This window comes from Thermobia domestica, chromosome 14 (genome assembly GCF_964235325.1).
Source record: "Thermobia domestica chromosome 14, izTheDome1.hap1.1, whole genome shotgun sequence".
Lineage (NCBI taxonomy): Eukaryota > Metazoa > Arthropoda > Insecta > Zygentoma > Lepismatidae > Thermobia > Thermobia domestica.
Genome location: NC_137467.1, coordinates 31,591,458 through 31,618,863, shown reverse-complemented (window position 1 = coordinate 31,618,863; position 27,406 = coordinate 31,591,458). Strand labels below are relative to the sequence as shown.

The following is a 27,406-nucleotide window of genomic DNA, read 5'->3' as shown; positions in this document are numbered from 1 at the left end:
TTTGTAAAATAATTAGTTTATTTTAAAGATATCTTCTTCGAACTTCAGTGCTGCTCGTTAGTTTCCCATTATTTTGAAAATTGGGAAACAAAAAATAGGTTCTCTTATTTATCGTTGTGGAATTTAGCCATTATCAATGATTGCGTGTCATGTAAATAGGATTACCATATGTCGACACCTATGCGGACATGTCCTTATTTTGAGAGTAAAAATTTCCTTATACATTTTCCGAAGTCCCCCACTTTTTTTTTTTTTTTTTTTTTTTTTTAATAGCATGTTCAAAGGTCAAGTGCTTCGTCAATTCAGTTTTACACATTTCACATGTAAAGATGAATTTGGCTCAGTAGCATCAATTTAGTTTTTTTTTGGGGGGGGGGGAGGGGATGAACATGTCCACCAATATAAGAATTTCACGTTTCCGTTAGTAGGTTAGTAGACAATTTATTATAAAACGTGTGTTTCTCAAATTCATTTTCTCTCCTCCCCAAATGAGTTTCCTGATTTGACTGTTTGTAATTAAAGACATAATTATCAAAATAGGTAAGACCTATTGAAAAATGTGAATAGACAAAGACAGCATGATGATTCCAGGGGGCGACCGGGAGAAGCTACGAAAATTCCCCGAACCATACGTCCAATCATGTGCAATGTAAATTCCCAGTTTTTCGTAATACTAATTTCCACCTCAGTGTATTGGACCCCCTTCCCTCAGAGAAAATCTTCTGAAGTTATCATTGTTTGTAAGTGCTCTTCTTTAATTATTTTTAATAAATTTCAATATATTTTTCATACACATAATGTTCTAAAAATCAAACTTAAAAGATCAACTTCTCATTTTTGCGTTGAAAGTTAATATTTATACAACGAGTTACCCAAATTAAATTGTGTCTGCATTTTAGTTTTCAAAATATGGTGACCTTTAGATGTAAACAACATTATAGCACTTATTTTACTATTACTGACAGCGACGCAACTAGGCTCATTGTTGGCCGGGGCAAGAACTCGCCTTAGCGTCCTCCCCCATCCCTGACCAACCAAACCAAAATGCTCCCCGGCTACTCCTGATATTGGCATTACACAGTAATTCTCCTATTCCATTTTTTCTGCAAGTGGTAAAGCTTGATTTCAAAATTGCAGTAATTTAATTTTTAGTACAAGATAAAAACACCAAACTAATCAGTGTTTGATTGCCAAATAATCTAAGAGTAGCGTGCTAGACATATTCTTATAGTCTTATAGTAATAACTTCAAATCACAATGTTTTTGCAATTATATAGGGATGTGCGTATGTGTAGAATAAATAGACAGTCTATTGCTTTAAAATAGAATATTTAATTATGACAGTCAAGTTGTTGTCTCGAGTATTATACTCGGACATTGTGCAAATCTCTTAAATCGATGTAAGTTAAATGAAAACACACAAAGCTAGAACTAAAATTTAACTTTGCGGGCTCTTTTGGCTGAAGAGGTTTTTACAATGTCCTCTAAAGATAGCTTTGAAGCTAACTTATGCTCTATGGGTATGATTCTAAGGTTGGTGAGTCGTTGTTGTTCTGTTAAGTTTCTGAGGAGATTTTTTATGATCTTTAGTTTGTTAAAGCTCCTTTTCTTGCCTTAAAGTGAAAATAAATATTAACTCGCCCTCCAATCCGTCTCCCGGGGTACAAGTCCTCTTCGCCTTCCTTTAGTTACGTTGTTGAACAAATTAGATTCCCGTCGGGAGCTCATGTGGTTCGGATTCCACGTTAATCAGCAGGTTCACGTCTCATAAAATAGCCTCGCTGCTGAAAGGGACGTAAAACTAAAATCAGCGTTACCAAACAAGTATATCGTTATTGCGGTATAGCAATAATTATACATACATACATAATATATGTGTACTGTATGGTACGTAATTCAAATTTTCGAAATTTGAACATGAAATAACCTCTATATCTGTTATATTTCCATTATTTCTTTTAGAATACTCGCTAATGTAAAAGACAACATTCGTTTGACTTTTCAGTGTGTCTTCTGGCATCATCTACTGGCGAGAATCCATACTCGTCACTCGTCGAAAGCTGTTAGTGTTAGCTATATTTACGAATTGATGCAGGTCCATGAAGTTTTCTGATTCTTGACGACTATATATATATATATATATATATATATATATATATATATATATATATATATATATATATATATATTCATTATTGTATTTATGCTTCTCTCTTTCATCAGTCATATGCTATTCAGAAGAAGAAAAAACGCTTCATCATATGTATTGAGCCATCTCTGGCGAAACGTTTGCCGCAAATTGAGAAATGTCTATACGTAACCATTCTCTGCCAATTCTTTGTTTAGAATAACAGTTAACCTTTTCAACATTTTAAAGCATTTGTTACACCATTACAATAATGCTTGCGTCTGTGCCACCGTTAGAAGACAAACGTGATTCTTAACATTTTATATTATTTCCACATATGCAGTACATAAATACATATTACATGGTGTTTCAAAACAACACCGACAACGTTTAGGTAGTGATTCCTAACACCAAGATAATACAAAAAGTATAGACCAACCTGGATGCACAAATGCTTCGTTTTGAAGTTATAGGCTGCCGAAAACATGAAAAAATGAACTTTAAAGGTCCCTAGCTCCAATACTGTGCGACCTACCGTAATCGGGTCAAGACTTCGCGTAGGAACTAATATGTGCGCTATCCAAATATCTATGTTTCAGAATCCTATGGTACTCACGCAACGATTTTTATAGAGGGAGTTTGGCTGCGGACAAACAATTTGAACTACCTCTATAAAAAATTATTGCGGCAGTACCGCAGGATTCTGAAACGTGGATATTTGGATAGGACACATACTAGTTCCTAAGTAAAATCTTGATCCGACTACGGTAGGTCCATAATTTTGGAACTATAGACCTCTAAAGTTCATTTTTTCGTGTTTTCGGCAGCTTATTTTCATGTTTTGTCCACAACAAACTTATTTGTTCGGGGATCGAACCAGGGGCCCGACGCACCAGAGTTACTGTTTAAATTAACTTCAAATTACAATACGCACGATTATCCCAATCCCGGTTAACCGAGATTCTGGATTAACCGAAGCAGTTTAAAGAAAACGCTAGTTGACCTTCTCAACCTACAGCGTTGGTGCAACTAGTGTTGTAAAATTTCCGGAAATTTTGAACCTGTTGGTAAAAAAGTTTTTTCGGTTTCTTTCCGGAAAAATTGGGAAAATAATAAAAATCTTAGATTATTTTTACTAGTAATGGACTCGTTTTTTGAACTCGTAAAAAATGTACGTTGAGAAATTTCAATGTTGGGAATATTTATAAAAAGAAGCATTCGAAAATAAAACTGTTGTAATTATTTGTAGATCAGCTGTCCGTTTCTGTCTGTCTGTCAACAGGTATCAGAGAAAACACAGGGTAGATCGTTCACCTCTGGTGCACGGTGTCCCTGGTTCGTTCCCAGCTCGCGCTATTTGGACTTTCTAGCGTACAAACACCGTGTTCATGGGTTTCCTCGGGATTCTCCCGTTTCCTCCCACTTCCTTCATTTCTCATCATCACCGTTTCCTTTACCCTAGCCGGCGTTATCGTGGAACGTAAAACTTCAAGATTGCATTTCAAAACTGGAAGTGGTTGAAATATTGAAGTACTTCCGGTTTCAATATTGATTTATATATAAAAAAATAAACTGTAAGAGATATCGACCAACTGTTTCCTGGAATTGATTCAGATTCTCAAGAATAGGTTCCATCATCCGCGACAACGCAATATTAAAAGCAGAAATGGTAGAAGTGAACAATTTCCAGTTTCAACGTTGAATTGTACAGAATAAAAACTGTAACAGGTGGTGACAGGCGATTTATTGGAATCGATTCAGCGTCTCAAGAATAGGTTCCATCTCCTGTTAACCTATTCAAATCAGAAGTGGTTGAAATTTAGAATTTCCGTTTTCTGCGTTGAGTGCCACAGAGCAAAAACAGTAATACGTAACAACAAGCAGTTTCTTGGAATGGACTGAACGTCTTAAGAAAACATAGCGTTACGAGATATACAGATTACTCTCCTAAAATCGTAAGTAGAGATTTGTGTCTTCGGTTTCTACATTGCTCGCCATAGAACAAAGTCGACAATAGATAGCGACAAGGGTTTTTCGAAATCAATTCAGTCTGTCAAGAAAACCTACCATAACTGCCCATAACACTTTACCCAAACGAAGTGGTTCAAATTTACTAGTAGTTCCGGTTTTAATATTGATTGTCTTCGTGTAAGAATATAATTTGATAATGACTTTGCAGTGTACTTTTAATACTGATACTATGTGTGTAATCGGGAAATGTATATTCGTGGTAAATTTCATAGGAAAAAAAAAAATTATAAATACGAAAATTATAATGAGTAAAAGAAAATGTTGCTAAATGGACAAGAAAATTTTATTTTCGTTTTATTGTTCTTATTTACTGCTCTTTTGACATGAAATTTGCCACATACATGTCTTTGCCAATTATACACATACTAACATTATAAGAAATAAAGATCTAATTCGTTATCAAATTATATTCCTACAACAACATATTTATAGACATGCGACAATAATTTTGGACATGAGTGTACATGAACAAAACCTGTAAGATATCGAAGAGCGAGTTTTTGAAATCGACTGACTACCCTGACGTTTCCTTGTTTCATTGTTCATTATTATTATTTTTTTTTTTAATAATAGATTCAACGTCTCAAGTAAGATCATTATCTCCACCCGTATCACTCTACTAAAACCGCAGATGGTAGAAATATACTAAATCTCTCATTATCCCTTTGCAGGTGGAAGTTGTATAGCTATTTTAACATTGAATTCGCATGTTTGGAAGTCTGCCGTGATTTTACAACTGTTAAATGAAACTCTCAATTATTATGAAACCTATTATTAAGACAGTAGCATACGCAGAATATCAGAATATCATCAAGAGGGAAGTCAAGATCCACACTCATATCATTTTAGATCATGCGTGATATACTGAAAAATGTACGAGTGAACAGAGGAATTGAACCCGGGTCTCCAGTTCCCGTGTCCACACGTTATCCACTATGCTATGACACTACATAATCCACTCCCTCAACAGTAATTATTCAGTTCAAGTCGGTTCTCAGTGTTTACGTTACAGACATCTCTTGACGGTTGAATTGACGGTAAATGGAGGCAATAATATAAACACTGGGTTCTCCAAACGCAACAAAAGTTTTACAGTCAATATGATCGAGTACAACCTTGAAGGGTAATGGAATGTACGGCATTTTAGCGAGTGGACTGCGTAGCTAAGTGGTTAATGCATCGATATGGTAAACTGGAGACCAGGTTTCGATTCGCGGTACACTTGTGCATATTTTCCACTCTTTGTATATCATTGAATCCGAACCTATAGAAGAATTTGTGAGATATAAAATGGGTTTTGTTCACTTTTAAACTTTTGCAAAGAAGTTTAGTTGGTAGGAAACTTTTGGGAAGATTGAGAATAACATGGGAGGATAATTGAAACACGGACCGTAGGACAGTAGGTACCAACACTCTTCTTTACTAGATTGCGTGGCTTTGGATAAGATCCATTGGTGGACTTTGTGTCTGTGACGATGAACATACATGATTTTCAAGGCATTGAATCTGAAATCTGAATTTCATGTAATTCCATGCTAGGTCTCAAGTCGTAATTTTCACAAAGCCTTGTTAGTTGTACCCAGCTGTATTTTATAGATTCGTGTTATAGGTTTCCTGCGACCACAGTCGTTGGTAAAATAAATTCAGGGTTGCCATATTTCAAAAATGAAAATCAGGGACGCTACTAAATTACTAATACTCCAACATTTTCCTCATTGTTGTCTATTCAGTTTTATTAATTAAAACAATGTATTTTTCTTCTTGAATGCTCAGCGGAAAATTATCAAAAATAACGATCAGGGATTATTGATTAAATATGTTTCAGAAGCAAGATGCAGATTGAAACAGAGTACTAAAGATAACAATAAGATTGAGCAGTAAAACCTTTTCGTCTCTGGCCCAGTGAAACGAATGCTTCATTCAATGTCAAAGTAGGTAATCGTATACTTAATTAAATTCATGTTTTATGTATTCAATTTTTTTCTTTTGAATTGCCATACTCAGAAGTTGAAAAGAATAATTATATACCTAATCCTGTGAAAAAAGCAAACTGTACCATTCCCTTGCGTTCTTCTTCGCTGAAGTCCGGGACATTTAAGCGTCCCGAAAAATATTTTCGGGTCGCCGGGACGCAGATCTTGATTCTGTGACGGTCCCGTATTTTCCGGGACAAATGGCAGCCCTAAATAAATTAGAATTGTACTTCGTTCAGAACGTTTAGTGGCACCAAACTCAGGCATTTTTTAAAATACTAATATTAATATGTGACAACTATAATTATAGTTACAAAATTTCTACAGACCTGGAAAGTCAGGGAAGCATGTAAATAATCTGGGAATTTTACCAAATATATATATCATATGAATGAAGGAGCTAGATATGAGGTACAGGAGACTGTTAGTAGGTAGAAAATTCACGTTTAAAAATATTTAAATTACTAGATAAATCGAGATGGGATGGTTTGTAATTCAATCAGTAGGGTACCCAACTTCCAATCCACCAATCCAGTGCAATCCCCGATATATGGTAGGAATTTTCCACCTAGGTCGCACAAGTCTTGGAGGTTGGCCTAGCCTCGGAAAAAGTGTACCAGAGACGACAAAATGTAAAGATATGAAAAAGAGAAAATTAGAAACCGAGTTGCAGTTGGCATTGAAAGCAAAGTACAAGAGCTGTTTAACAAAAATATAAAAATAAAAATAGCATCAGTAAATTTTCTTTGTGTGTCCCGTTTCATAAAGAATCTAACATTCATGAAATTAAACATTGGCGTTAAAGTATATATTACAAGAACTGAGAAGGGGGAATAACTAGCAATAGCATTTAAAATTTTAGGTATTATTAATGTCCTAATAGTTATCTCAGTCGAATCGTTAATATGGAACGGAATATTCAGTTGTAATTCCGTGTGATCAGTATGCACGGACTTCCACGAAGCAGGTGGAATTAAAACAATAGAAATTGAGACAAGAATATTAAAATATGACACTAATTTTTGTAGGAAGGCTTATATATATTTCTTACTTAGTACCGGTAACTAAACATTATATTGTAATATAAAAATAACTTTTACGTATAAGTCGAGATATCACCTATAAGAGGAGGAGAAGGCTGAGAAAAGAAAAAGTGAGGGAAAATTATATTGAAATCAGGGAAATTAAAACTAAGATACCTCTTGAAACCCTGTATTAGCAGTGAACGTGTTAAGCTTCAGTTTGTCATCGACTATTATATATACATAAAAATGATTGTCAATAACTATGATCTGAAATCCTATTTACTAGTGAAATTGTTGAATCATTTATCTCTGCACGCCCTAAGTTACACGTGACGTATTGGCGCTCTTCCCAGTGTAGTTATCGGTTTTGGAAAGTTGATAGGGAAAACGCCTACCAGAACAAGTTTCACCCAGCGTAACTGCTAAATTATTGTTCATATAGTATAGAGGAAAAGAGGAACTCAATGTGTGGTTTGTATGAGTACTTCATAGTGGACCACAAATCTGGAGTTCCAATTATGTGGAGTTATAGTTTGTGATGAAACCTGGAGTTACAATTAAAAAGAAAAAATCGAAAGTAGTTTCCTAAAGATGGACAAGAAAGGAAAACAATGAAAAAAGCCTTAGAATAGAGTTTCTCAACGTGTGGTACACGAACCGCTATTAATATAATAATATGCTTTGGTGGTACGTCAGTCGAAAAAAAAAAATCCTGCTTTTGAATGTTTAAAAATCGCTAAGTTGGAAGACCAAGATAGAATGGGTCACGGACATCGTCATCCGTGACCAGAAGACCCAGAGTTAGTTAGATCAATGACCCGGTGACCCGGAAAAATTCTAATAAACACTATTTTCTCCTCCCTCTCTCGTCTTTACACTAAAGCTATAATTATCTGTCTCGCTTGTTTGCATCTGTGCGTCAAAGCATTACACTGAAATGTAACTGCAAAGTTTATCAGAATATAATATGTAAACTTATCGTAACAATTTATGTAATTGATTTTTAATAAACAAAAGATGAGTTCCATTTTGCTCAATATCCTACAGATACAAGAATGTGCCTTGCCTCCTTGCACAAGCGACCTACTGCGATTCTTAGCATTTAGCTAGGTTTCTCGAATAATTATATCCATCTTCAACGTTAGTTGGGGAGTCAGGGAGAGGTTGATCAAGAGAGAGTGAGTGAGTTTGGGAAGCTAGAAGAAGAGACCGAGGTCCGAGAGCCGTTACCATGAATAGTTGTCACCAGATTCATCCTGACCCTGACAGAAGTAGATTCAGAAATGTGGAAGTGGAGAAAATTTTGAACCGTGAGCCGACTGAACAGATCAGTCCACCGTCTTCAAACATCGCTCAGAGAGAGAGACAGAGAGACAGACTCATGTTGGGCTAGAACTTAATGCAGGTTCAACTGATGAGCCGTCTGTCTGGCCATAGCCACTCAAGTCTCCAGATCCACGATCAGAACCAATAGCGTCCGAAGGAGTAAGTTCATATAGAAAGACACTGTACTTCGAGATCCTTCCTCAAAGCTGTTCCCTTTTATTTCTCTCTTTTACCTTCCACCTTTTGTTGTTTTCTGTTTAAGATCTCGTTTCATTTCGCAGTTGGATCTCACAAGGGAAAATTCCGATTTGGTGAATTCAGTTGCTGAAAATGATTGCTAGCACTGGATCAGCACCAAAAGAAACAGAAAAGGAGGGTGTTTAGTGGCAGTCCGTATATTCTTCTTGCGTTTATTTCAACATGACGGCTTTCCAGAAGACCCCCATGATTCACGTTGTGTCTATTCAGCGGAACTCTACATGAATTCCTCATGTCCATTTGACCTCAATCCCTATACTCGTTCCAAAATTAACATGGCATTTCTAGACATTTTCTATGTGCTATCTCTGCACTTTGCCCTCACTTATCTCCCACCCTGTATACAGTCTGCCACTAAACACACTCTTTTTCTGTTTCTTTTGGTGCTGAATCCAGTACTAGCAATCATTTTCAGCAATTGAATTTACCAAATCCTAATGTTCCCTTGTCAGTTTAACTAAGTCCTAGAACTAGATTTTCCCAAATCAAACCCTTGAAGTTAGAGATCTGCAGAACTGGCAATCCCGTACCAGTATAATACGATGATTGACAAACGTTTGAACACATTTTGCTAGTAAAAGTTATCAACTGACTAAAGTGAATATTTGTATGAAATGTGTGCACTATAAAAATACTTTTGTCCTTTATTAGGAATGGTTGTTGCATTTTTAGTATATTATAACACGTATTGCATTATGCATATTTCTTCAATTTTTTCACTACTTTGGCCCATTTCGGCGGTAAAAGATAGGCTGGTTTTGTTCAAATTTTGCAAATTCATTATATAAACAAAATTGCAACTTTGACGTGCTATTGCGATTCGATTCTCACATTAGGATTTGTTAAACTTTCCTAATGGATAGGGATTTCGGATTTTCAGACTAAAAACCCGGGCCACCTACGAAAATTTACACTACAGAGCCAGGACACCCTGCAAAAATTTACACTAAAAAGTCCATTTATCTATGGAGTAACAGACAAGCTTCTCAAAAAGCATATTTTTTATTTTCTTTAGTAATAAGAAAATAATTCGTAAACATAGTCTAAATGAGTTCAATTCTATTGATGTAGTAAGTGAATATAAAAATACTGCTTTTCTGGGGGGAAAATTCCAGATTGCAGTTTTCTCTCGTTTTAACTGAGGTGTGAAGTTAGAAGTCATATTCAAGAATGAATTCTGAAAACGACACCAAACCATTACAGAGAGTACATTTTCTTACGTAACGTTGTTAGAATGCATTCTTCCAATACCTTATAATAACCTACGGAACAAACAAGAATCCTTGAACCATTGATTAGTACTTGCGAAACAACTAAGAAATCATGCTGTCTTGCTGTCTTTCTCTTTGTTTCTTGACACGCTCAATACAGTTCGAACATTTTCCACACTATATGATCATTCAGTTCACAAGTATTCTTTTCAACTGAAATTTAAATGAACACTTTGGAAACATACAATTTTAGCAATAGCGTCTCGATCTATTAACATACGTTTTCTTGATTTTCATTCACGTAAACTCTTGATGGTAATCACTCAAATTCTTTCCATTTTATCTATGAGCAATATGATAAAGACACACAAACAGGCATTCCTTGTTTTCATTATCGTGTCGTGTTTTCATTGACGAAAGTGCACTGCTTTCGTTTGCTTCGTTTCCTAACGCAGGGTGTCTATCGGTCACGAAAAAGTCACAAAATTAGAAAATGGTCATGAAAATCACGAAATTTAGGTTGTTGTTTTTTTTCTATTCAAATGTAAGTGCAAATTGGAAAATTTTGTTCTATAAAACGTCAAAGTTCACCACCAAAAATGTCTATGGTCGGCTTTAGACACTACCAAATCGCAAGCAAAGTATGTTTTAATCGCATGGATGAAAATTCGGGCTAATTCGCACCCAAATTCGCTCTTGAAAATATTAGGAAATTTTATGATTTGGTAAAGAAAAGGTCACGAAAAAGTCACGAAATTTCATTTTGGAATTTTAGCAGACACCTTGTAACGTCTTACCATTTTCCTTGGTGATATGTGGAAATGTTTTTCAGCGTCGTCGTCTTAGTCAGCCAGCTATGGAAATTCTGTTTAAACTTTTTTTTCTTTAGTCATCATCACCATAGGTGCTAGAGACTGCACGGCTTGGGCTCTGTTATTTCTTTGGGCCGGGCCGGGCTTGGGCGGGCCGGCACTGTTATTTCTTTGGGCCGGGCCGGGCTTAGGCTGGCCGACACTGATTTCTCTTCAGGTCGGGCCGGGCTGGGGCTGATTAATTGCAATTCTTTAATAATTATTGACTTTCGTTAAACGATAATTGGAATAAAGCCAAACGTTGAAGAAGTGTGTCCGTGAAAAATGTTACAAAGAATGTAATAGCTATTTACAGTTTGTGTTGCTTAGCGACTCCACTTTTACTATAGAGGATTGCAGGCATTATGCGGTAAATTGAGCTCTGACCTTGACCTTCACTGAACTCAAAATATAACAAGAAGGGGTGGGAATGTTTTGCCTGTCGCTAACCAATATTGCCATCTTCACTTTATGCTAAAAATAAATAGATTTTTGTTACAGGGAATGGAGTTTTTGTTCTCTCGATGACAGGCAAAGTTCTAGGAGGCAATGGTACCATTCGGGAGGCAAGCGTCAGGTTGTGAACCAGAGTTTAGAAAATGTTTCTGAGGGTTAGGTCAAATTTAGTACTAAATTTTGAGAAAGATTGGGGCTCGAGCTAATTAAAAAAAAAATTATCGGGTCGGGGTCGGGCCAAAAACTTTTAAAATTTATCGGGCCGGGCTTGGGCCAAGAATTTTAAAACTTACCGGGCCGGGCTCGGGCCGAAAATCTCCAAAACATTTCGGGCCCAGGCTGGGCCGAGCCTAGGTACGTTCGGGCTGGATTGGGCTCGGGCCGAAAAATTCGGCCCGTGCAGGTCTCTAATAGGTACTCTGCCATTATTGACAGATCACTTGCCGCAACTGAGAAGCTTCTATGCTCCATGATCTTCATCCATTAATTGTAGTCTTCTTTGCCCACTCCGTCTTTCCTGTGACCATACTCTCTAGCACGTCTCTCATGATATAGTTCCTTCTTAGCCCCAACCAGTTTCTCTTCCTCCTCTTAATAATATTTAAAATTGTTCTTTACCCGCCCCACCATTTCTAACATTCTCTCATTCGTTCCCCGCTCGACTCAACTAATTCTCTCCATTCTTCTCCACACCCACATTTCGAAAGTTTCCAGTCGTTTTTCATTACTTTTGCGTAATATTCTAGATTCTAGCGTTGCAGTTCGAGAAGCGGAACTTAGCTGTGAATTGCGGTAAGGGTGCCGAAAACTAATTTCTCCAATAAGTGTCCAAACAGAATTCCATGGTTACTTCCTTTTATTACCTGGCGCCAGTAAATACTCGACACCACCTGGCAACGCCGTAGCATAGCACCGAGTTTAACAGCATTCAAGCAGTGTTTAGCATAGCACCGAGAACACCTAGTGATCCACCTTAAAAACCAAATTTTCGAAGAACTTTTTTCTTTTAATTAGGATCTGCAGCGATTTGTTTCCTTTAATTTTATTTAGTAATGTGAACAAGATTCATGATTAGAATCGAAAATGTATTATTTTCACTGAGGGATTTGAGTTCGTTTCTGTTTTGAGCCATTGTGCAGCACCGAGGTTACGAAGGACAGTACTTACTGTTAACGTGACCTCCGGAGCACGATCGACGCTTGAATTCGGTGTAGTTGGTGTGTGTACAATGTCGTTCCCCACCAGTGTTTGGCCTCTCAAGAGACCACGCTGCTGGTCCCGGCTAGAAACACGGAGGAGTTAGTGATACTTGGTACGTAATTGGGGCTGTGTTGCTCAGTGGTAGAATGTTCATCTTTGGTGTGTGAAGTCCCTAGTTCGATCCCAGCTCGCGCCAAGTAGGCTTTGTGGTGGACGAACACCGTGTACATGGGTTTTAAGTTTTCTCACAGTTTTCCCGTTCCCTTCCACGTTCATTTCATTCGTTCTCATAATCATCTCATTTAGCCTACACAGTATAACCGTGGGCCATAAACAAAGATTTCATTGTTTCGATACGTAATTGTGTTCCAGCGCATTATTCAAACATAGAATAGGCACAAGTTTCTGAGATTATTTTTATAATTTTATTTAATGGCATAAATGTCTTATCTGAAAGTTGTTTCAGCCATTTGAAACCATTCTCTGTACACCATTAGTACTGTATTAAAAAATTCTGCTGATGTATTTGCTCATTTCCTGGCGCTATTTTCAGATTTCTTCGTCTCGTGCCTGCCGCCTTGATCAGAATATGTAGTGACGTATGGTTGAAAGGGAAAACCATGAGTAAGCAGTAAAATCAATACCATTCTTCTCCAATGGCCTTATTATTTTTCTTAGCCCAAAAGAAAAAAATAGCTCCAGGCCGCCGTGGAATTTCAATTTTTTGTATATACGTAGTCAGTTGAGTCGTAGAACATTAATAATCTTGTAGCATTATTTTTATATCCAGTTCATTTTAAGAGTTTCGTTTCTAGTATCTAGTTTCTAAGAAAATGGAGCTTTAATTTTGTATCACCGGAATGATTACCGTGATCTTCTTGGTAAAAGCCTAAGTTTCATTGTAAGAAAAATGAAAATGAAATGAAATCTTGAAGTTTTACGTCCCACGGGTTTGCCGGCTAGGTTAAAGGAGACGGTGATGATGAGAAATGAATGAAATGGTGGAATGAAGAAAGTGGGAGGAAACGGAAGAACCCCGAGAAACCCCACGAGCACGGTGTTTGTCCATCACAAAGTTCACTCGGCGCGAGCTGGGATCGAACCAGGGATCCCAAGCACCGGAGGTGAACGCTCTACCACTGAGCCACCGCGCCCGCTTCATTGTAAGAAGATGGATTTTCCTTACTTAGTACCAGCAGTCGAGTGCTAAAATGTAGCGTTTTGAATCGTCAGAACGATATGTCTGGAATTCCGAAGAGCATCATCTCTGAAATGGGATACTTACTGTTTATATTCTCTCTTGTTAACATTTCTTTTTCATTTTCGTTTTCTCTTTCAAAGGCTTTCCTTTAAAAAGAAATACACTACTACTTATACCGGTACTATGTACTATATATACAAGGATGACAAAATACGATATGTTGCATTTGAACAAGCAAGTAAATAACAACCTTATGAATTAATTAAATTTAAAATGAGTTGTGTTTGTGACTACGCACCGCTTGAACCACCCGACCGATCTCGATCAAATTTTCAACATAGATGAGGTTCGGGCCTGGGAGTGTTACTATTATTTCGCTTTGATGGTACAACGAAGGGGGGAGGAGGGGAAGATATATAAAAATAAATAGAACTTAATAACTCTTGAACCACTACACCGATCTCGATCAAATTTGCCACATAGATTAGGTTCGGGCTTGGTATGGTTATCATCTTACTTTGACGGTGCAATTTAGGAGAGGGGGGCCAGATATTTAAAAATGATCGAAAATTACTGATATTAGTGTCAAATCCATAATTTTCGGGGTCTGAGACGAACAGTGAAATTCAAATTCCGTTCGAATCCAAATTCAGCCAACTTTGGGAGGAAAGATAAAAATGATCGTCAGTGACCGTTATTAGTATCGAATACATTGTTTTCGGGGCCGCTGAGACGAACAGTGACACTTCCGATGCCGTTTAACCTTTTTTCAGGACGAACGGTTCAAGGCCAGCAGTTTAAACCACCATAACTCGGTTCCTAACTAACTGAGAATGATGATTTAGGTGTCTGTCTCTTCAGGAAGAATGGAACTTCCCTTCCCAACGGTGTGATTTAATTCACATTGGGGTTCAAGCAGCGAAAGGGTACGGGGGAAATTTTGAAGTTTTTCGTGCCCCCTCCCCCTAAGCATTTGGGAGGGGGAAACTTGTCCCTAATTGTCACAGAGACATAAGCCATACCTCGTTAAAAAGCTTATGGGACACAGATTCCAACGAGGTAACTTTTGTACCCTCCGTGCCCAACCCCTAAAAGAAGAAAGTCAAAAAAATCGAGAAAACTACACTTTTGCTAAGTTTGTGGAGCTACGGTAACACAGTTATTTGTCGTACGCAAGGGGGCCACAAAAGTTACCTTGTTGGAATGTGTCCCTTGAGCTTTGCAATGAGTATGGCTCATATCTCTGTGACAATTAGGGGCGTTGCAAGGGCTTCCAACGTGAGAATAGACGTCAGTCCAACTAAAGATATACAGGATTGTTCACGTAGGTACGATGTTCCGAATTTTTTATCTGTTGTTATACGCCCTTCATTTTGTTGTACAGTGGTCACGAATGTTTGGTGTATATGTGAGAACTTCTTTTCTTGCGTACGACAAATAACAGTGTTACTATAGTCCCACAGACTTCGAAAAAAATTTTTCTTCTTTTACTTGTTCGGCACGGCTTGGGAACGGGAAGGGGGGGGGGGAATTACATCGTTGGAATTTATGTCCCATAAGATTTCCAACGAGGTATGGCTCGTATCTCTGTGACAATTAGGGGCGTCGCTAGGGTTGTCAACGTCAGGGTAGGCCAAAATATATTTCGAAAAAAAAAATTGTACAAGGTGATTCCCGTAAGAAACACGTTTGGAACCTTGTATTGAACTTTCGCCATTCATTTTTTTACATGATTGTATCGAATGTCAGGCGTACTCGTGAAAATATTTTTTCCTGCGTAGAAGTAACAGTGTTGCCAGCCTCACAAATTTCCAAAAACAAAATTCCCATTTTTTAAAAACAAAATCTTTTATTTCTAATTTTACGGATTTGGTACGGGACCCACAAAAGTTAGCTCGTTAGAATCTGTGTTCCATAAGCTTTACAACGAGGTATCGTTCTTGTCCCTGTGACAATTAGAAGGGGTACTAGGGCCGCCAACGTAAAGGTCTACGATTTTCTTGAAATCCGTATCCGTCCTGAAAAGGTTAAATCCAAATACCCCTTTATGTCCAAAATTAACCTATTCTCACCGTTCGAAGAACGGGTATTTTGCTAGTTAAATATAAACATTAATATATATATATATACTACTACTAAATAATGAATTTTTAATTAAGCCATTTTCAACTGTTTAATGCTTACTGATATCGGTATGACCAACTACCGGAGCGAAATTCTGAGAATGGGCAAAAAGTGACATATCACGTTTTGCCATTCTCATATAGAGATGTTCAGTTATATTACTGATATACTGTCATATTTGTTAGGGTGTATGGTGTCCTGAACTAGCGGGCAGGTATCTTCTAAATTAACATCAATCACCCGTGGAAAAGAATCCAAGTAAATTATGCATTAGTTTGGACTGTGTTTGTTCCAGAGTATGAAAAATAATACGTAGAATTCCTATTACGTTGTACCACGGTTTAAAAAAAAAATGTAGAGGAAAAACTATTTTCAGCACTGACCTTGGAATAGGAAAGCCATTGTGCACTCAGAGCTACGTACGAAACATATATTATCAAATCTTATCGGGTCTTTTTCTGTCATAAAATTCTTTTAAATATTAGCTGCAGTATTACAGAACTTGTATTTAAACATTTATTAAGCAGTCCATGAAAATTTTGTATCGAAATACGTGAATAGCAAACGTCTCTACCTACCTTCTTACATAAACTAGAAAATTAACCATCAGATCAAGGGGAAAAAATAGTCCAGTGGTAACGCGATTGGAAAATGATTCACCCTTGAAATGTTTTTAATAAGTGAAATCTTAATAATAATAATAATAATAATAATAATAATAATAATAATAATAATAATAATAAGTGCCTGTCTGTCTTCACCTTTTCGCATAGGAGTGACCTAGAGCCAACAGATTTTGTACACGGATATATCTTCACCAGATCTAATCGCCTACGAAGCCCTTTCTACGAATTTCAGTGCGGGGAGATTACGGCTGGTCAAAATGTGTACATAAAGGAAGATGACAGATATTCGGAACACCGGATATTATCGTTAAATTCATAGTTTTCGGAGTCACTGAGATGAATAGTAACACTTCCGACGCCGTTCAAGTCCAATTTTAATCCTCATCGTTATAGGAGTTGCGGGGGGGGGGGGGCATGAAAAATAATATACCACAAATGACATGTTTGTGTCGGATCCTTTTTCAGGATTCCTAATCTCGTTTGTCCGATGAGGTGTGAGCGTTGCGCTTAGATAATATTTCACCCATATTGAGAGGGACAACACCGAAGGCGTTGCTTTTTGTTAGTTATTTATTTATTACGTCATATTCAGGTATGTGTTTATATATTGTACGCCCCTGTGCTCCAAATAATTTGCTACCCCCGCACAAAATTTTCCGCCTCCCCCTCCCTCCGAAAACGACCAATATTAGAGTTGAATTCACAGTTTTGAAGTCGCTGAGATAAATAGTGACAGGTTAAATCCAATTCAACTTGAAGGTCATACTCTATTCCCCAGGGAGGAGGCTTTTAAAAGTAATCGAAAACGACAGATATTAGTATTGAATTAATAGTTTTCGAGGTCGCTGAGTTTACCGGTATCAGTTTTCATGATGTTCAAGTTCGTCCTTCTCCCTTGATGTGCGGGTGGAAGAGGATGATTTTTTAAAAAATAATCAGATATGCATGCTAGCTAATTAGTAACTGCTGTAATTAGAGCGAATTAAACACATTAACATAACTTCTCGCGACGTGGGACTCTGCGGACTGTTGTGAATCTTAAAAAATCCAAAATTTTGCCGCCCCCTAACTTGTGCCGCCCTGTGCTCCAGCACTGAATAGCACTTACCGAAATACGGGCCTGGTCATATTGATGGGGAACGCTAAAAGTGTTACTCTTGGTTATTTTTGCTTCGTGCGAAAAGTACGGGCAAAAAAACAATTATTAGTCTTTGCTAGAAATTGAAATATAGGCAAGATAACGTTAAAAAAAAAAAACTTCAAAAGACTTCTCAATCGCTGAAAAATTCCTTGCCTTCATCGATGTGCAATTCCAGTAATTGTAAAAGCCTTCGATTGAAAGTTTTAAGTATTTTTACACATGAGGTAATAGCCAAGAGGAAAATTAAGCTAGAGAATGCGTGTGTTTAGATTGTTAATCTGATTATATGAAATCTGTGCAAATAGGTTCGTTGCTAGCAAGGATGTCACTCGATTAGAATTAGGAGCATCTATGAGCATAATAGTCTGTCACGTATGAGGGATGACGTCTCTCGGTGATCATGCTACTCGGGGAACTGGGAAGGCAAAAAGGATGCTGCCTGGGACCTTGTATTAGGTATCATCCCAACATTTGACTGATATAAATGAGGAAAAGCCAGGAAAGCCCCATTTAGGATGGCTGCCGTGAAAAAAGCTTTTATACTTTTTCGAGCGAGTGTCCCCACTGGGAATCGAGCTCAGGACTGCTCACACCAAAAGCTAATCTCCCAAACAGCGTTGGATATTATTGTTAAAGATTAATATGCTACTCACAGATGTGTTCAGAATTTAAAAAAAAAAAAAATAATAAAGTCCAGTACACCATCATTTACGTCTATTAATTTCCATATTTGAAAAAGTTATTTTTCCATTTATTTCGTGCAGGTAGGTGTAGTAAGTTCATAGCTAGGTTGTGTTGCTTCAGAAGTGTTTCTCTATCTTTATATCATATCTAGTTTCGTATTATGTACGAGGATAGGTTGATAAAGTTCTTAGCCGCACCAAGAAAACATGTAAATATGAAGCTATGATTGATGGTCTTATTCAACATAATCTTCCTTTATTATTTATGAAACATTTTTTTTTAATCTGTATATATAAAAATGAAAGTCATTAAGTTTGTGACTTCGTACCGCGTGAACCACTCAACAGATCTCGATCAAATTTTCAGCATTGATGAGGTTTGGGTTTTTATTATTTACGTTGACAGTACAACGACGGGGAGGATAGATAGATAGATAAACAAATAAAAGTTAGCTCTTGAACCACGATACTAATCTCGATCAAATTTGCCACATACATGAGATTCTGGCCTAGGATGTTTTTTTTATCATTTCACTTTGACGGTACAACTGAGGGGTGGGTGTGTGGGTGGGAGATATTTAAAAATGACCGAAAATGAAATTGACTATGTTTGTGACTTCACCCGACCGATCTCGATCAAATTTTCAACATAGATGAGTTTCGGACCTGGAATGTTTATCATTTCACTTTAATGGCGCAGCTTGCGGGAGAGAAAGATATTTTTAAAATGATCGAAAATGACCAATATTAGTGTTGAATCCATAGTTTTCGGGGTCATTGAGATGAACAGTGACACTTCCGATGCAGTTTAGATGCAAATTCAGCCCTTTGAGTGAAAAATGAAACGTATTCTCCCCTTGGAAAGAACGGGTTTCTGCTAGTATAAATAATAAATGTGAGTGAACAGGTGGCTGTGAGGAGCGAAGAGAGGTCACTGAAATAGTTATTTAACTAGCGTTCGTCTAGCTGGGGACTTCGCCCCAGAAATCTATATCTGCACGGTCTACAGCCTCACATCTCATATTTTAGCTTTTGCTTTCGTTCTTCGCACGGCAAGAATACGTTTATAGCTTTTTTTTTTTTTTTTTTTTTTTTGCGAAAAATCTAAACTCCTTTCCCCCCTCTGAATACGCATTTAAATCAAAGTGAAATGATAACCCATGTTGGCTCAAGTGCTGTTCAGTTTTTTTTTTTTAAATAGTTTACTCGTTTTACCGTTGATTATGAGACTGACAACGCGGAAATGTCGTAAAACGCTGAAACACATCATTAAATACTTTAAATAAAAAGTCTAAATAGCAAATTTTCATGCCTCAGACCTTATACAATCGAGAGAGATGGGCCTCTTATTTTAACAATTGTAACTCCATCCTCTTTTCTTTCTTCTAGATAATATATAAAATACTGTAAAATGGGTCTGATTTTAAATAGGAGACGAGACACCTTATTTCTCATCTCGTAGGCAATACTAATATGTGACCATTGATCATTCGTAAACGAACTGTCAGTAACTTGGTCAAGTTTCCCTCCTAATGCCTCAAGAAAACCCCCGCTGCTCTATTCATTTAATAAATTATTTTTGTAGGAATGCCCTGCACATTCCATTGCTATTGTATGGAATGCAAAGACCCGTCTAATCAGAAAGAGCACGCCGAAGTTGCTTCAATTCGGATTCTCTGTATAGTTTTCCACGACTTTGCTGTACTGTTTGTAAAGTTAATTGCTGTTGAATGAAGATACTATCGCAAGTTCTTCACGCTGATCATAGTAGCTCTTTAAATTGGAACAGTTAAGTCCATGTATAGAGGTAATTAACACCGTATGTCTCTTCCGTAATGAATGAAATTTCTTTCTCTTTTTTGCATGCATTTCAAGCAGAACGCCGAAACTCATTCGTTTGAAATTCTTGTTACGTCTGTCCGGTAAGCACTTCGATTTGGTTATTTTGCGAGAAAGACGGAGTCAGGGAATTTGTACGAGCATTCCTTCCTTGCTTCATATATTTCGTGTGATGGCTCGATAAGTAATTGCCGTGCAATAACTTTGCAGAATAACATTGTAGACAGAGCATACAAACAAGAGTCAAGGTGATGTACAGTAATCGCTAAGAGAATGGTTAAACATAGTCATAATAGGATAGATGATGCCTTTTCACTTTCATCAATTAATCTTCCCATTGTCAGAGATAAGTGATTTGCGGGGGCCGCGGGGGCTCAGTGGTAGAGCGTTCACCTCTGGTGCTTGGGGACCTGGGTTCGATTCCAGCCCCCGCCAAGTGAACTTTGTGGTGGACAAACACCGTGTGCGTGGGTTTCCTCGGGCTTCTCCCGTTTCCTCCCATTTTCTTCATTCCACCATTTCATTCATTAATCATCATCACCGTCTCTTTTAGCCTAACCGACATAAGCGTGGGACGTAAAACTCAAAGATTTCATTTCATTTTCATAAGTGTTAAAAAAATGGTTTAAAAAGTTCAGTAAAACCTCTGAATAACTGACACCGATATTTGTCCAAATGAGGAGTGTCTGTTGCAGAGAAGTTACACATATTTAGATTACTCGCAGTTCATATGGTTAATGTACTCGGTATACAGTAAATACATAGAAATACTGTGCCTAGTGTTCGAATTACTGCAAGGATTTTCCAAACAGGATGAGACGAGGAAACCTGTATTCTTGAAATTTTATCGTAAAACTATATGTGTTTCTTTATATTTAAAGTTACAGGGAAAGGTGCAGAATTTGTTAGGGAAGGGAAGAAGTACTGCATTTAATTTTTGGGGACATGACAAAACTGAATTCCTTCGATTAATTTTACCTCTTGAAGGTTTTCTACTCTATTTCCACCAGAAAGCAATTCATTATGGACACAGAAAGGAAGAATTTCAAGTTCAGACTAGAATTGTTCTGTGAAGTGGTTCACCGGGTCATTAGCTTACAAGATTGTGAAAAACCTAGTTTTAAAAAGGCCTGTGGGTTTTATTGGGTCAAATGGGATTTTATTAAATTTTGTACATATATTTAAAACCATATTTCTGTTCAAGCATTCTGTTCAACTATACACATGAAAGTGTGTAATTCCGTCGTGAGGCCGCGGTGGTTCACCACTGGTGCAGGTTCCTGGTTCGAACCCAGCTCCTGCCAAGTGGGTTTTGTGGTGGACCAAGACCATGTACATGGGTTCTCCCGTTTCCTATCACTTTCGTCATGCTGCCATTATAATTGTCTCATCGCTGTTCCCCTTCGCATCAGCGCATAATCATGAGACATTGAAATAAACTTAAAAAAGATGGGTGAGGGAATGTCGAACAAGAAAATCCGTGAACCCCATTCGTGTTTCATGGAGCATACTGCGTACCATTGACACTCGTTTGTATTTCGATTTCTAGAAAGAAGGAAGTAGACAATCTTGCAGAGTAACAAAGAGGTGGGTAATACTATACAATATAGAATAGAAATAAGATCCACTGTTACACTTAGGATTCAAATCTCTGAGCCAGCCGTCCTGACTGAAGATTCCTTCAATTTCCCTTAACACACACCAGGCAAATACTGTGATAGTACCTCCAGTTCAGTTGCCAGAGATTTAAAAATAAATACTTTTTTATTAAATGGATGATTTCTTAAAAGATTTTTTGAAGAACTGAAAGGTTTGAAATTGATTTTTTTTTTTTCAGTTGCCAATTTGCTTTCTTACAATAGATTTTGCGATTAAAAGGCCTTTGTAACATATGGTAACTACTATGCGTCACTCACAATACGTAAGAAGTATTTTGAGTGTTTCACGATCTGATTGTGGGGGCCGCGGTGGCTCAGTGGTAGAGCGTTCACCTCTGGTGCTTGGGGTCCCGGGTTCGATCCCAGCCCCCGCCAAGTGAACTTTGTGGTGGACAAACACCGTGTGCTTGGGTTTTCTCTAGATTTTCCCGTTTCCTCCCACTTTCTTCATTCCACCATTTCATTCATCACTCATCATCACCGTCTCATCATCACTCATCTAACCGGCATAACCGTGGGACGTAAAACTCAAAGATTTCATTTTACGATCTGATTGTCTTAGTGTCGAGAAAATACGCGTGTATATCTTTAGTAATTTCCTTTTAAAGCGTTTTTGATTTGTGATTAACTGACATACGGAGAAAGACATTTTATTATTTGTTTGTACTAATGCCTGAGGATACGCATTTTAATCAAAGCAATATGATAAAAACCTAGTTCGAGGTACGTGATAACTACATCCAAAAATCCATTTCAAACTGTTTAGCCGTTTCCTAGTGACATGATCACAAACAAGATCTTTCTCATTTCTGTATAATACATTACAGTTCAACACTGTTGCAGTGAAATTGATCGAGCCCAAACCAAATTCATTATGCATGATTCGCAAACTTTTTTTTTTTTTTTTTTTTTTTTTGTTTAAATAAAATTCCGTTCTGGTGAAGATCTCGTGATAAATACATTATTCAAAGAAAATAATTATAATTACGTAAAGGTTTTCAAATTTTGAAGTATCAAAAATACAGGATTTTTGAGTTTTGAGAAATTTTGACCCTGGTGGCTTATTACAAAAATATTTCATAAGAAAAGAGTTTGTTTGCTGTTTTCTGTTGCAGATTTGTTTTCGAACAGAAGAAAATATTGTGGGTACTAAGTGAACTAAGAATGCTTCCTGTTCTTTATGAGGAGATGACTGAAACGTTACGGAAAAAGATAGTCCGTGTCCGTAAAAGAGAGAGTTCGGTCCTGTAATAATAAATATAATTTTGTATATATATATATATATATATATATATATATATATATATATATATATATATATATATATAGATATAGATATAAAACGCATTATGAAAGTTTCCGTGAAGAGAGTTTTCACTGTATACTGGGTAAAACAATCTCTTCTGTAAAGGAGGGGAAGAAGTCTTACTGACAAGTGTCCGAGCAAGGATGCGAGTCCACAACAGCCTCGTGGGAGCTGACCTATGAAATGGAAGTGGAACTATTTAAAAGCAGCAGCATAGTGTATTAGTTTTCTTTTTTGAGATCGTATTAGTTTCGATGACTTAAGTAATCTGAGCTATAAATCCGTAACATATCAGAATACACAACATTAAAAGCTAAAGCCCGAAATCGAAAACCTAGATATCGAAAATCTAGATAAATATCAGGCATTTGTCACTGGACACGAATATGTATGAGTAGAAAAAAAGAATATCCGATCATAGCACTAGTGGAAAGATAATTAAGTAATGATACGATATATATATTATATGATTTGTAGTACGACATATTGAATGATATATATATATATATATATATATATATATATATATATATATATATATATTTTAAGTGATCAATCAAGCAAAGATTTAATCCCAAGTATGAAATTATATTTCGCATGATCCCATGGACAGATACGTTTAAAAATAATTCCATTGGATTTAGCAGTTTAAATATAGTTTCTTTGGATTTAGCGGGTCAGATTAGTATATGAAACATCGAGACTTGGAGCAAATATTTCACCATCTAACCATCCCAACGGTATGCAGTATGTTGTAGTTGTCTTTCAAAGGGAAATTATTGAGGGGGAATCTTCGCCGATAGTGTTGCTATCCAGTTTTTATTATTATTATTATTATTATTATTATTATTATTATTATTATTATTATTATTATTATTATTATTATTATTATTATATTTTGTTTTGTTTAAGAAACACCATCCAGTTTCTCTCAGTAACTTCATTCTAAAGACACCACTATTACATTGTCCATATTGTTAGAAGAACCATTCCATCATCATTCAAATGTCCTATGTCTCACCTATGTTGCATAATTATAAAATGAGCAACACTTTCATTCAATCAAAAATGGTTAACCTCGCAAGGAACGCGATACCCCCCGGAACACACTGTGTAATACCATAAACCAGCTCTCTTCGCCTCATTCATCATTGTCTGCGTTTTTGTAGCATTTATTTTGATTTCATATACTTCACAGCGTTTCCTGATATTACAATTTCCGATTCAAATTCCTTAACGACTTATGACACTTTAATGTTATATTTTATTTAATATATTTGAATACTTCAATATTAAATGTATTGTTTGTTTTTGTTTCAGGTAAGAGCAAAGAAGCCGAAATCAAAAGGATAAATAAAGAATTAGCAAATATTAGGAGTAAATTTAAAGGAGACAAGACTCTAGATGGCTATCAAAAAAAGAAATATGTATGTAAATTATTATTTATATTCCTCCTTGGACATGACATTGATTTCGGCCACATGGAGGCTGTTAACTTGTTGTCTTCAAATAAATATTCAGAAAAACAGATAGTAAGTATTTATTATTATTATTATTATTAGTAGTAGTAGTAGTAGTAGTAATTGTCAGCTATGTCATTGCGAGGTGCGACAATTTTATTCATGAAATGTTCCCGCAAAAAACGATACAGTAAAATCTATTACTTTGACCATCTCTCATAATTCACCGCCTACTTTTGAGGCGAATACATATACGTAGTATCCGCATCATACGCTGCTATGCGGGAGTAGGTTAAACATGTTCATCCATGTTAATCTGGACAACTGTCGTATATAGCTTCGGTACTGAAACAGACGTTAAACTCCAAAGCAGTGATCCTATCCTGAGTTTGAACTCTCGATTGTATGATACAGTGATTCTGAATAGAGGAAAAATTTTAACAATGTGTTGAAAAATTGAAAAAAAAAAAATTAAGAAGAGGAAAACACTTATTGCGGGATGAAATGTTATGTGCTTCTACCATGTTCTTACTATATTAGCAGAACTCAGAGCTGTTCATTTCATATGCCTGGATAAGAGAACAACATCTAGAAGGGAGAAATTCCAACTATTGATCCAACACTGCATTTAGTCACTTGGTATTATTAGTTTACTAGTTGGCAACTTGTGTAAGTTTCTGACATTCTCCATGAACTAAGGATAGTCAGCTTAGACCAGTTTATGATGCATTTACGTGTCTGTGTATTAGCGAATTCAATGAAATTTAACTTACTATTTGTGCGCTAACTGTTTATTTCACAATACCATGGTACAACTGGCGTAGGTGCCTTTGGCTAGGAGATCCTCGTTCGATTCACTGCGGTTCGGATCCGGATCCCACGTTAAGTTGTTCACGCTGCTAAAAGGGACGCTATATTCAAAGTCAAATCAAATCAAATATTTTAAGTAGTTTTGTTACATTCCACTGGAAACCTGAAATGACAATAAATCTTCGCCCTTTCAAGTAATTTTTCAAAATGGGAAAGATCCCAAAGTCGCAGGGCGCTTAGTCAAGTGAATATTGATGATTCACTTTAATTCGTTATCTTGTAAACTCGCCAACACTTAACACTTTCGTGCTGACATTGTGGCAGTACATGTGCTATGTACACCGTGGCTCAGTAAAACCAGTGACTCCATGGTGAAAGTGTTTAAAAGAATCTCTCTCAAGTGCATACGATTTCTCTATTTCACACCGAATTCCTGTCTCTGAATCCGCACTGTTAGACGTAACTAACGTACGAGTATATATTAACACTCAATTGTATTTTACGTATACATTAATGGATTCGTGGCGTGGTTGTAGTAAATCACGATTTATGGTTTTACAGATCTGTCTAAAATAGGGTTATCAATAGAAAACAGCAGAATTTGGTTAGAGCACTTAACATTCAGTTTCGTAATCGCTACTTGAAGTGAAACGCCTAAACCATAAATTACCGTGTATCTTCAGCTTCAGAAATAAAGTAAGTGAATATGAAAACATAGCAGCGGTGATTTCATTCTCACCTTTTCCTCCTAGATCTTTTCTTTCAAAATTTGCCTGTACTGTGCGAATTTATCCTCTAGCCAGCATCACTATATCGTGCAACCGAAGGTTTAACTATGTTTAAACTTCTGAACAATATTTGTCCGATTCATGACATCTGGTTCACAGTGCTGTACTTCCGTTCTAGATACTAAATTGCTGCACCTTGTATATGTCTGGGTTTGAATTTATTCTTGATGTTAAATATTTTAAAAAGATAATCAGTTAATTTCTATTATAATTGATAACTTGGACAAAATGGAGAAGTATTATATCTTAATGTATATGAATGGTAAAAGTTTTCGTAGATTTTAAATATGAATGTAAGTAGAGTGTATAATTTCGTGAATTATTTAAATCCCTAATACTGAACAGATTATACTGAACAATAATGTTTGAGTTGTAATAAGGGAGGAGGAAAGATAAAAAGACGAATGGTAACTATTAACATAATTTTGGTGCAGTTGCATTTAGAAGTGTCAAATTGGTTCATATGGTGGTGATAATATATGGCGAGCACGTGCAAGTTCAAACTGCACAGTGAAGCAGCAGAAACTGCTTTAAAAATATGCTCAGCATTTGGGGCATCGTCGTGAGTGACACACAGCATAAAAGTGGTATCAACCATTTTGAGCCGGAAATTAGACGCACTGAAGATATCCTCTGTTCTTGTCGATCCTCATCACCCATCGATGAGGTCCAATTTAAAAAAATATATTAAAAGGGAATTCAAGCCGATAATGTCAGGTATTAACGAAAAGGTTTAATGTGTGTGGTGAAACCTTTCCCTTACGCTTGCATTAATCGGAGAAACATGAAGTGTGAGCAAATGAATACCTCACCAGCGGAACATAGTTAATATATTTCAACATGTTGCTCATGTCATAAAATGGCTCCATTATTCGAACGAATACTAACGTGATTTTTTTTTTTTTTTTTTAAGGCTTGGTTACTAAAACAGAAAATGTTCTCATTCTTTGACGTGCAAACGACCTTGCTTGTTTGACCTCTAAACCTAATACTCACCATCAGAAGGTAATGGCAGCTGCTCATATTTTATATTTTGAAATTTTTCGAAGTGGTCAAACATTAATAAAAGTCTGCTCAGTTCAGAGACAAAGTGTTTCAGAAGGACTTAAAATAATAATTAAAAAACAAGCAAGAGCTCGCCAATAAGAAAGTTCTACAACACCCACCTTACTCCCCAAATCTCGTTCCATCGGAGTTCACTTGTTTTTAAGCGTGGGCAATCATATATGTAATTGGTAATTCAAAACACGAGAACGTTTATTTTTGCTTTTTAGATTTTTATTTATTTATGTATTTATTTAAGTCCAGACA

At 36.6% G+C, this 27,406-nt stretch overlaps 1 protein-coding gene across 6 annotated transcripts in view; it reads left to right on the top strand.

The window, feature by feature from the left end:
• Nucleotides 1-27,406, top strand: part of AP-2alpha (adaptor protein complex 2, subunit alpha) — a 240,462-nt gene that overhangs the window by 121,053 nt on the left and 92,003 nt on the right. For all 6 annotated transcript variants that reach the window (XM_081737837.1, XM_081737840.1, XM_081737841.1 and 3 more), the window contains exon 3: nucleotides 24,358-24,569. In XM_081737837.1, coding sequence (XP_081593963.1) covers nucleotides 24,358-24,569 — 212 coding nt within the window. The remainder of the gene's footprint in view (nucleotides 1-24,357; nucleotides 24,570-27,406) is intronic.